The 10790-nt window shown below is 43.9% G+C and overlaps 4 protein-coding genes and 2 non-coding genes across 6 annotated transcripts; 3 read left to right on the top strand and 3 right to left on the bottom strand.

Annotated features, from left to right (window-relative positions):
- Positions 1 to 1136: 1136 nt before the first annotated feature.
- Positions 1137 to 3611, top strand: LOC9650943 (7-deoxyloganetin glucosyltransferase; the record flags this gene model as incomplete). Its single annotated transcript, XM_024673912.1, has 1 exon — positions 1137 to 3611. A coding segment is annotated over one exon (1647 nt), but the record flags the coding sequence as incomplete, so codon positions are not given.
- A 3115-nt stretch (positions 3612 to 6726) lies between these two features.
- On the top strand, positions 6727 to 8031 carry LOC112346005 (putative pentatricopeptide repeat-containing protein At1g56570). The gene has a single exon (XM_024673913.1). The coding sequence runs from the start codon at positions 6727 to 6729 to the stop codon at positions 8029 to 8031; it is 1305 nt and encodes a 434-aa protein (XP_024529681.1).
- A 166-nt stretch (positions 8032 to 8197) lies between these two features.
- Positions 8198 to 8271, bottom strand: TRNAV-CAC. Its single transcript has one exon. It is a non-coding gene; the product is annotated as a tRNA-Val (tRNA).
- A 26-nt stretch (positions 8272 to 8297) lies between these two features.
- Positions 8298 to 9113, top strand: LOC112346043. The gene is made up of 2 exons (XM_024674039.1): positions 8298 to 8815; positions 8900 to 9113. The coding sequence occupies exons 1-2, from the start codon at positions 8362 to 8364 to the stop codon at positions 9001 to 9003; spliced, it is 558 nt and encodes a 185-aa protein (XP_024529807.1). The 5' UTR covers positions 8298 to 8361; the 3' UTR covers positions 9004 to 9113.
- Positions 9114 to 9586: 473 nt separating this feature from the next.
- On the bottom strand, positions 9587 to 10627 carry LOC9650944. Its single transcript, XM_024674038.1, has 4 exons — positions 10419 to 10627; positions 10065 to 10324; positions 9909 to 10016; positions 9587 to 9851 (listed from the first exon to the last, which is right to left on the bottom strand). The coding sequence occupies exons 1-4, from the start codon at positions 10597 to 10599 to the stop codon at positions 9723 to 9725; spliced, it is 678 nt and encodes a 225-aa protein (XP_024529806.1). The 5' UTR covers positions 10600 to 10627; the 3' UTR covers positions 9587 to 9722.
- Positions 10628 to 10704: 77 nt separating this feature from the next.
- On the bottom strand, positions 10705 to 10777 carry TRNAE-CUC. Its single transcript has one exon. It is a non-coding gene; the product is annotated as a tRNA-Glu (tRNA).
- Between the last annotated feature and the right edge of the window lie 13 nt (positions 10778 to 10790).

A 10790-nucleotide genomic window follows, 5' to 3' on the forward strand; every position in this document is an offset into this window, starting at 1 on the left:
CATGGTGAGGCTCTTTGGATATCGAGGTTTCTTCATTGAATCCTTGGAATCTTTCGGTCGTTTCTTACAAGCGCCAAGTCTCTAGGAACCTTACAAAGCTCCGCCAGATTTGCGATGCAGTCTGGGAATGTACGCAGCAGGCATGCCATCGCTCGCTGCCAGAGTTTGAAGGCAATCCACCAGCGTGAGGAAAGATAAACCTTGATCTCGGCCAACTCACTCTATGGCGCCAAAGATATCGGGCCTCCTTGGGTACCAAGCCACGGTGGGGTTGACCTAGCACTACGGGTCAAGCGTCAGCGACCCCAAGGTTTTCAGCTTACTTGGCACAACGCCCACATTTTCAGGATGACTAGGATGGTTGGTTGTCAATGTGGCCAATTCGAATTACCTCGCGAGACCCTGCCAGGAACGAGCCCTACCTCTGGCTGTGAAATTGCTATCTCCAGGCTGAGAATCAGTAGGCAGAAGCGATGGCTGGCCAAATTCTGTGGAGGTGGACACACCAAGATCTTTTCGTCTAGGGAAACTAAGAAAAAATGCCAAAGAGCTCACCAGAACTCCTTAGTGTGTCCATGTAAGTTGCACAGCTTGGAGTTTTCAAGAGGCCACAACCTGTTTGCATGAAGTTTGTTAAACAAGAAAGGTAAATTAGAATGTCATCTTCTAGAAAAAAGACCCCCTTTAACTAGAAACCTTTGTTGGTCTACAGGAAAACGTGGCGGATGGCATTCTCTCTGGGTATAACTCAGTTTGCTCGAAGATGGAATATACTTTTTCTTCGCTCTCGTTTTGCTCATGATCTGGTGGGAGAACTTGGCGCTGCAGCGATAAACCTTGCGCCTCAGCACCAGTTTGTGCTTGATTATCAATGAGCTTGATTATCAAGTGTGTAACTCGAGAGAGAAAACTCACGTCTCCTCATGGTGTTTCTTCTCCCGCACACCCAGTTCAACACATGGGAAAATGAAAACTCCGCATGCAATCGAAATGGGTTGTTTTGAGTAAATTCATCTTTTAACCTAGAGCGTGGCGAAAAGAATCATTGGTCGAAAATTTGCCGGCGTGTTTTCCTATGCTTCACTCATTTTATGTTTTTTTTTAAATAACTTTATAAAACATTCTTGTATTACTGATATGACGGCTGCTGGTCTTTGTTTGTCAGGATTCAAATCAATGCTCTTGAGCATTTACAGTTTACGAGTGGACAAGAAAAAGAAACGACACGAAGGAAACCACGCAACACTCACCCACATTGTTTAAGATGGACCGAAACCATCTCTCCCCACCAACAGTGTCTAGGACTTCGTCTCTCCCCAGAGAGTTTAGTACTCCTTTCCATGGCGGCCGAAGATAAGACTCATGTTCTTGTGCTTCCATACCCTGCACAGGGCCATCTCCCTCCGCTTCTGCATCTGTCAAAGGTACTGGCTGCAAATGGGATACGAGTTACCATTTTCAACATCGAAAGCATCCACAAACAGCTGCTGAAAAGCTGGGATCCATCATCAGCTGGGAAACGCATCCAATTTGAGGCTCTCCCATTTCCAGAAGATATTCCCTTCGGGTATGATGCTTCCGTGCATGAAAAAAGAGTAGAATTTCATCAACTCCTGATGTCAAAGTTGAGAGACGAATTTGAGGCACTGGTACCAAGACTAGAGCCAGCACCTTCTTGCATACTTGCTGATGAATCCCTTTTCTGGAGTAAACCAATTGCTAAGAAGTTTGGACTTCCTTCAGTGAGCTATTTCCCTGGCAATGCTGCTTGGAGTTCTATCAGCCATCATCTGTGTCTGCTCGCCTCCAAAGGAGTTTTCCCTCTTAGAGGTACTAAACCTTCCATCTGTGAAGCACCCGAGTTAGCGCCTTTCGATTTTTGCAGATCCAGAGCGCGTGATCGACTATGTGCCTGGCCTTTCCCTACAAAGTTGGAGGACTTTCCTGAATATCTGCACCATATGGAGAAGGAAACATTAGAAGGCTGGGCGAAGCACCCCGGTAAGATGAAAGATGCAACATGGGTGCTGGTCAATTCGTTTTACGAGCTAGAGCCCCACACTTTCGATGCTATGAAGCAGACAATAGGACCTCGGTACTTACCTATAGGTCCATTGTTTCCGTTAACTTCGACAGGGTCGGGGGAAATCAAAACAAGCCTTCGACATGAAGAACATGGATGCTTAGAGTGGCTACAGACGCAAGCGGCAAGATCAATCCTATACATCTCCTTTGGAAGTTGCTCCTCATTGTCTGAGGCTCAGTTTGAAGAATTTATGGAGGGCCTGGCTGCAAGCAAGCAACAATTCTTATGGGTGCTGAGGCCGGACACAGTCCTGAATGGTAGATGCGACTTGTACCAGAAATGCACAGAACTCACAAAAGATCAGGGCTGCTTTGTTGCATGGGCGCCTCAGCTCAAGGTCCTGGCTCATCCCTCAATCGGAGGCTTTCTGACGCATTGCGGATGGAATTCTACTTTTGAGAGCATTTGCAACGGTGTACCAATGCTCGGTTGGCCCCGACACAGCGATCAAAGCCTCAACTGCAAACTCATGTCCGAGGACTGGAAGATCGGAATGAGACTCGGCGCCTTCAGTAAATTTCTCAAGAGAGCAGAGATTGCAGAGAAGCTGAGCGACTTCATGGACAAGGAGAAAATCCTAGAATTCAGGATGAATGTAAGGAAGCTGGAGAATGCAGCCAGAGAGGCCGCAGGCCCCGGAGGATCCTCGTACGTCAACTTGGAGTCATTCTTTCGAGAGATGCGTGGCGCCATCTAAAATCCTATTACGTTTTCAAAAGTCTGAAGGAGAACCATAAGAGACATCTGGCTGGGCTTCCTTTCATTGGGGCGAATCTAGATACAAGGCCACTAATCTGCTGTGATGAAGTCATTGGACGAGGCTTTCCAGGTTACAGTGCTACAGTATTGTCGGTCTCACAACCTCAACGTGAGAGAAGCTGTTGGAGTGGCCTCCTGAAAGCGAACAAGCAGCTATTCAATTCAGTAACTGCCTTGTTGAGCAACAACATGCAAAGATGGAGGATGACGTAAACGATCTGGATCAAGTGGTTGCGGGGAGCACATGTGGCAAAACACAAACCACCGGATTTGTCAACCTGTAGAGCCGACTGGCTGAATGCATTAGCAACTTGCCATCCCTGCGCCAGGGCCTCTCAACCTCTTTCATGGGTTGCTTTGGTTAGGCAGTACTCCGAAGGAGCCATAGGCTGGGCCTACTTTTGATACCTTTGGCCGTCGACTATCTGACTTTGTAACACCTGCTCATGCTAGAGAACCATCTTTGAAGAAGTCTCAAATGTGGCGGCTGCGTGATGAAGGACTCTTAGGAAGGATGGACGTCCTCAACCACAAATTCCAGTCCAAACTACGACATGAGTCGTTTCTGTAATGTGTAGAGCCCAAGTCTTCATCCGACTCTATGAAAAGCAGGAGGAGCGGAAGGAACAGGCGAAAAAGCATAAACAGCCATTCCAGGAAAAGAAGAAGATAGATAGATAGCAAGAAGAAAAAGTGCTCTTCTTTTAAGTGAGGTGATTGAAAATGTAATGCTAAGAATCAATATGGAATCATAGGTCTTTGTTTAGAGAAATTTCATAGAAATTTCAATTAAAAATTATGTGTGGACGTGGAATTCATGAAATACTTAGATTTCAAAATTGAAAGAATTCAATTTAAATTTTGCATAATGAAATTTTTGCCAGAATTTTTTGTCAAATTTGTATTAATTAATCAAGCATGGACACCTTGAGACCCTGAGCTCATGCACTTAGGAGCTTGACCTTCCAGAGCTCTAGCGACACCCAGCCCCAAACTCAAGCTAGAACCTGGACCTAGTCCATTCATGCTTGTCACATCCACCATGCATACATGGCCCCAACCATGACTGAAATTAAGAGATAAACTGGATCACTGTATTAAGCCAACTAGGCACATGGGCTTGCGCACCTGGATATCCAAAAGGCTGGACATCCAAAAGGTCTCACTCATATTCAAAAAGGTTGGATATCTCTAAAAGGTTGGAAGATGAGTTAACATTGGGTAGAATCTTTACATGTACCCCTTTTGAACAGATTGATCTATACAAGGTACATGTGAATGGCATATGCTTAGTATGTATATAAATTTCCAGCTGGCAAGAGTGATCCATGTCAGTCTTTTTTACATGAATATTGATTATTGTAGAATAGCTAGAATGCCATAGTGAATCGAAAAGGTTTACATTCTGATAGTGATTTACATTCTGATTCAATCTTGCAATCCTTTTGTAGTGGTCTATAATATTTTTATATTCAGACTTCCTAAGAACTTCTAACATCTACCCAATGGATATGGATAATGAAATTGTCTATGTGAAATGGTCATTCCCCAATGAAAGGGAATTTTCTATAACAAATAAGAAAATTGGGAATTTCCATAACATGGGATAATGAGGAAATTTTCTTCTTTTCATTGGGAAATTTTCTTGACAGGTCAAAATTTCTCCTAATAATTCTACTGGTAAGAGAGGAAACTAATATATTTTATCTTGACTATATATTTTATTTTTCTTTTGACGAAACTCCCACCAAAGAGATTTACCTCCTAATACACAAATATATTCTAGATAGAAGAAGCTATTAAGACCTCTTTACTGTTCAAATTCATTTTTTTCTTCATATAAGAAGACATTCTCTATATAGGTGGATGTTTTTCTTTAGTGATTAATGTTATCTGTAAGTTAGGAAATATTGAGTACCATAAAGCCCTAAAATTTTAAATTAAGATTTGCAATTTGCAAATTAGTTTGTGATTGATTTTACCTACTTTTTATTAGTAAGCGAAACTATTTCACATTGGTAAGTGGTATAAGACAATGTTAAAGGTGTTAACAATCTTAAAACTCAATTATTATTTGTACATTTAGATTGCTAATTTGTCATAAACTCACAAACAATGATCTCATAAACAACATAATTTACACGTACTATATAATGAGGAAGGGATGTGTTCTAGGGATTTATTCATGATAACTAGATGTAAATCTTATAAATTTGTATTTAACTTAAGTTAATAAATATTTTAACCTAGAGTTTAAAGAATTAAATTTAATAGAGGAGGCTAAGAAATTCATGGAAAAGCCAAGATTAATTGAGCTTAACGAAGTTATTGCATTATCTAAAGTCTCAACCCTTGCTTTAACATCTACTTCAATCACCTCAACTTTTTCACTTAGAAAAGTTAGAATGACAAATACTATATATCAGCATGGTATAAAACTATCACCAACATATATAAAAGAAAAAATAAAAGTAGATAATTAGTTTTAATTATGAACTTCAACTAATAAATAATATCATACATTTTTTTTGTAATCCTTTTCTTTTCTGTTAATACACGAGTTATATACTCTTTTATTATCCAATTATTAAGCAATAATACACTTAATAGTGAGATCCAAATATATTCAAAATGCATTTCAAATCTTTTGATGGCTAGTATAACATCCTTATATGCTTAATTGCTCAGCTCTAATTATTATTACTTTTTTGGCTTTGCTTCATATATTTCTTATTGACTATATTCAAAAGTTGTTTTTTATTTTGATTAGCAGAAAAAATGGTGGACCATACCTTTAGATATTCATAATCAACCTCCTTTCCATAGATAATTTCAACATAAATATTTTTCATGAATGTTAAAGGTGCTTATCATACATTTATAATGCCATAGTAAAGGTAAAAGAATTTTAAAAGGAAAATATATTATACATGGATATAATAAGTTTTGATTTTAATTGATTTTGCAAGCTTGCTATCACTTCTTTTTATTTAGATTGGAAAGGAAACTTTGCATGATAGAATTATGTGTTCCTCAAGTTTGTTATCATCAATTAAATTGTGAACATCCTTTACAATCTCTTTTTTTAATGAACATGGTCTTTTTTGTCTTGTTTTGGCTATTTGATATTGATAATATATTGGTGAGAACTTATTGTTAGATTGTCTTTTTTATGTATCACAAGAAATCTTAAGTACATTTAAAATATGTGGAATCTTCATATTTGGCAAGATGGTTGACCATAGCTGATTAACAAAAAAAAAAAAAAAGAATTATTCAATCCTTTTTTTATAAAGAATTTTACATACCTTCTCTTAAAAGAAAAATGGAAAAATTATAAAAGCGAGAACTAATTAATTTAAGCATACCTCTACTGATATCACCCATCCTACAATGAATCTAATTGAAATGCATAAAACTTTAACTCATAGTTAAAAACTATGTAGATGCCCATTATATACATTCCTCTCCCATTGGGAAAATATTTCCTCTTCCATTGGGAAAATGTTTTTCAACAGCCTTAATAAACTTTGGCTCACCCATTAACTCAATCCAGCTGTTGGCAGCCATTGAATTGAGTTAAGTTCTCTGCAAGAATGTTGGCTGACGATTGCCAAGTTCCTAGAACCTGGCTGCCAGCAGCCAAGTTCTAGAGAACCCTCTCATCCTCAAATAACGTTATGCCATGTGCCACAACCTGTTAAAGCTGTTCCTTGGGCGTTCCTTTTGCCGTAACCAAGACTTCCTTTATCAAATTCCTTCACTGTATAAAGAATTCTTATATATATAAACAGTGATACATAATTAATGTTGATTTCCTGCTATAGAGTCATCTCGAAAATTTTAAATTCGAGAAAGTTTGCTGATGCTACCGGGACAATATGGGTCCCCTGACAAAGTTCCAGCAGTGCACCAGATTTGCAATGCTACTCCGAGAGTGTGACGAGCCAAGACAACTCGCTTGCGGCAGGCATCTCCACGCGCAAATCCTAAATGGCGACCTGGGCGGCGAGACATTCCTCTCCAACCTCTTGATCCAAATGTATGGCACCTGCGGGAGCTTGCAAGACGCGAAGCAGGTCTTCGATGGGATCCAAAGGCCAAACATCTTCTCCTACACGATCATGATCACAGCCTTGGTTCAAGCTGGCCAGAGGAGGCGCGCCTTAGAGCTGTATCACCGCGTGGATCTGGAAGGCCTCGCTCCGGACGAAGCCACTCTTGTCATCGCCATCGCTGCTTGCGAGAGCTTGTCCCAAGGCAAGGCAATCCACCAGCGTCTTCAAGCCAGAGGAAAGATGAACTTGATCTCGGCCAACTCTCTCCTGGGCTTGTATGGACGGCTCGGCAGCATCGAGGGCGCGGCGTGCCTCTTCCATTCCATGCTCGAGAGAGACGCGGTTTCGTGGACTTCGCTTCTATCGGCATATGCCCAGAACGGACATAGCCGGACAGCGCTAGATCTGTACAAACAAGGCGCGAATGTGGAGGAGAACGAGGTAACGTACATTGTGTTGCTTGGAGCTTGTGGCGAGCTTGGAGATCTTGCCCGGGGAATGGAGCTCCATGCCAGGATCGTTTCGAGGATGAGCAGCTGGGTCGACTCGAGCAACGCGGTGGTGCTGGCGAATGCGATGGTGACCATGCTTGCGAGGTGTGGGAGCTTGCCTCGAGCTCGAAAGTTCTTCGATCGAATCGCAGCGGCCAAGACAAGGGTATCGTGGACAGCAATGCTCGCAGCTTACGTCCAGCAGGGGCTCGTGAGCAGTGCCAAGGAGGTCTTCCACGCCATGGCGGTCGAGGGAGAGTCGCCGGACGAGGTTACGTTTGTGAGCTTGCTTCATGCGTGTAGCCATGGCGGTGAACTGGAAGAGGCTGCTCAATACTTCGGATCCATGGTGAGTGACTACGATCTGTCCCAGAGCAACGAGCACTGCCGCCGCTGCTTGCTGGACCTCCTGGGCAGAGTTGGATGGCTAGACGAAGCGGAGAGGCTGCTAGCCGAGGAGAAGACGCTGGGATCCAGTGTGGTGGCGTGGAAAACTTTCCTGGGTGCTTGCAAGACTCATAGCTCGGCCAGGCAGGCACAGTGTAGCTCTCTCAATCTCCGGAAGCTCCAGCCAGGGGACGCTACCTCTTATGTCATGCTTTCCAATCTCTACGCTCACAAGTCGCAAAACACATAGCTTGGTGGAATTCACTGGAAATCTATCGAAAGGAATCCTTGAGAAAGAGATGGAACTTCCAGGAAAAAAAATGAGGAAAACTATCTCGGTATGGAACTTCCAGAAAGAGGTTGAGGCACAATTGAACACTATCACGAGAAAAACATTTAATAAAAAAAATTAATTATGTCTGAACCCAGGTTCGAACTGGGGACCTCTAGTGTGTGAGACTAGCGTGATGACCAACTACACCATCCAGACCTTCTTGTTCACTTCCCAAGTTTTCTTCGATCCAATCTTTTCTGTGAGTCAAGTCAAGTACCGGAAAGATTCTAGCCACTGTGTCGCAAAATGCTAGCAAAGTGGAGCTCCTTGGGCGCTTGGTTCCTCGTTTGTGAGCTTGTTCTCTCCATCGCCAGTGCGCAAATCCAATTCCCTCCAGACATCCCCAACAAGGACACAGTCCCTGGAGTGATCTACTTCAACACCGCCAGAACCACTCGAGGCAGCCCATTCCTCAAGAATCTGGAGCTCGTCATCCGCTTCCTCTACTCCTCTACTCCCCCCGATGGATTTGCGACATGTCTCGGCTATGGCGAGTTTCCCGACACCGCCTACGCGCACTCGGCTTGCTACGGCATGGCGGACCAGCAGGGCTGCTCGGACTGTATCAAGCACACCTACACGGACATCCAGCAAGTAGCTCCTCTCACCGTCGGCGCTCGCTACTGGATCAACGGCACCGACGACCGCTGCCACTTGCGCTTCGAGGCCTACAGCTTCCGGAAGGAGCTCGTATCATCCGGTCAGTGATCAAAGCTCATCGATCAGCGCTGAGAGTTTTCACTTGTGTGATATGATATCCGGCTTTGATCGTTTTGCATCGCAGGTACTCTGGGTGTCTTGGGTCCGAATGGAACTACGCCTTATAGTCCTGATCTTGCGAGTGATCCAAAAACTTTCGGTGGCAAGACAGTCAAGCTCCATGTCTGACTTGGAAACGTTGGAGTCATCCAAAGAATAAATGTGAGTTACGCGTCTACGTACGTACAAGTTTGTCTATCATGCTTGTATCTGTCAAGAGAATTTTCTGTGTTCCACTACTCGTGATGTAACTGGGAGCTTCTCGCGATTGGAGCGGCTCGAATTACCACAGTGCTTGTCAATCGCCGGCTCTCTTCCTCGTGGTTGTCGATTTGTAAATAGTTCTTCGTGAGCCGCGCGTCGTCCAGCTTTTGGCATGGTGAGCATTCCTAAAAATTAAAAAGAAACGCTCAGTAGTCAAGGGAAATTTTCCCACCAAATAGTGCTCGATCGTCTCCAAAAACTCGTAACCGAGGAGTCGACAGATTCCCTTCAGCACTGTAACGTTCAGGCCTGACGAGATTCCGCTAGTTACATTCACAAACATTCGAACACCCTGGAAGCAAAAAAAAATAAAAAATAAAAATCTCATAAGAAACCATAACGTCGTCTCATTCACTTGCCTTGCACACTGGTCCGGATCCACCTTGATCCATAGCTATCAAGATGCAAAGACAATTGACGTTAAGAAGTAGATCACACATCGATCACGTCAGACAACTTGCGCACGACGATTGAAAAATCCCGATATACAAACTACCTGCTTGAGAAAATAAACATTCCTGGATATGGAAGCGATATGTTCTGTACAAGTCCCCTATAGATAAATCAATCACGCATGCCAGTTCTCAGCGAACATACGGCGATAATCCCGGTTCCTTGGACAGCGATTCTTCTTCTAGCAGCTGGAAAGGATCCACGTACGGAGGCTTTCCGCCATGAAGGTCTCCCTCGTGTATAAAGGATGGACCAAAGTACTGCAGAGAAAACCAAGCAAAATCGTAACTTTCTCCATAGATGATGGATGAACTCACCAGATAGATGGCCACAAAGAGCGCGACAATCGCAATGATCAGCGGCCAGAAGGCGAGGAAAAACGTCGCGCCGAGCTTGATGAGCTCCTGAGCTCGCGGTATGAGTCCCTGGTAAAGGAAAGTTATCGAAGGTTTGCATGGGAATGGAGAACTCACGTCAAGGCCTTCGCTATTGAGCGCCAGCGTTCGCTTCAGCTGACCACTCCTATCATCCCTCCACTCGGAGGAATTCGAGGAGGAAGAAGATGAAGAAGTGGAAGACTTGAATGATTGAGCGGTGTCGCTACTATCCTCGCCGCTGCCAAATTCTTCGCGCTTGGTTTTGGTCTCGGTGGAAGCTCCAGAGTACTTTGTTGGCGGAGCGAGGCCGCGCCGCTTGAGCTCCTTCATGAAGAGCGACTCCGGAGGCTCGTCACCTGGAGAGAATCTATCGCCTGTCAGTCAGATTGGAATGGAGGAAGCGAGGGAGGATAGAATGAAGGGCAAGGAGGAATAGAAAGAGCCTCTTACCCGAGAAACCATCGTCCCTGTCTCCTCCTCCGTCCTGCCGCAATGCCGCCACACGCAATGTCTTGAATCGAGAGCCCTGCCGGCCCGCGGCACCTAATCCACGCCCCGAGCCGAGCGATAATCTCCTGTCAGCAGTAGACGAGGAAGGGAGGCACAAATTGTGCACTGCGCTGCTTGCCATGCCCTTGGAAAAAGTGAAATTTCCTCAAGAACCCTAAACGTATATTCTTCCAGTAAAAAAGGTCAAAAGGCGGATATTTCTTACGAGGTCAAAATGAAATATAGGTTCCGTTGCCGGGAATTGAACCCGGGTCTTTCGGGTGAGAGCCGAATATCCTGACCGACTAGACTACAACGGATGTTTGATCTCCG

The sequence above is a fragment of the Selaginella moellendorffii genome, unplaced genomic scaffold, assembly GCF_000143415.4.
Source record: "Selaginella moellendorffii unplaced genomic scaffold, v1.0 SELMOscaffold_11, whole genome shotgun sequence".
In the NCBI taxonomy this organism is placed as follows: Eukaryota; Viridiplantae; Streptophyta; class Lycopodiopsida; order Selaginellales; family Selaginellaceae; genus Selaginella; species Selaginella moellendorffii.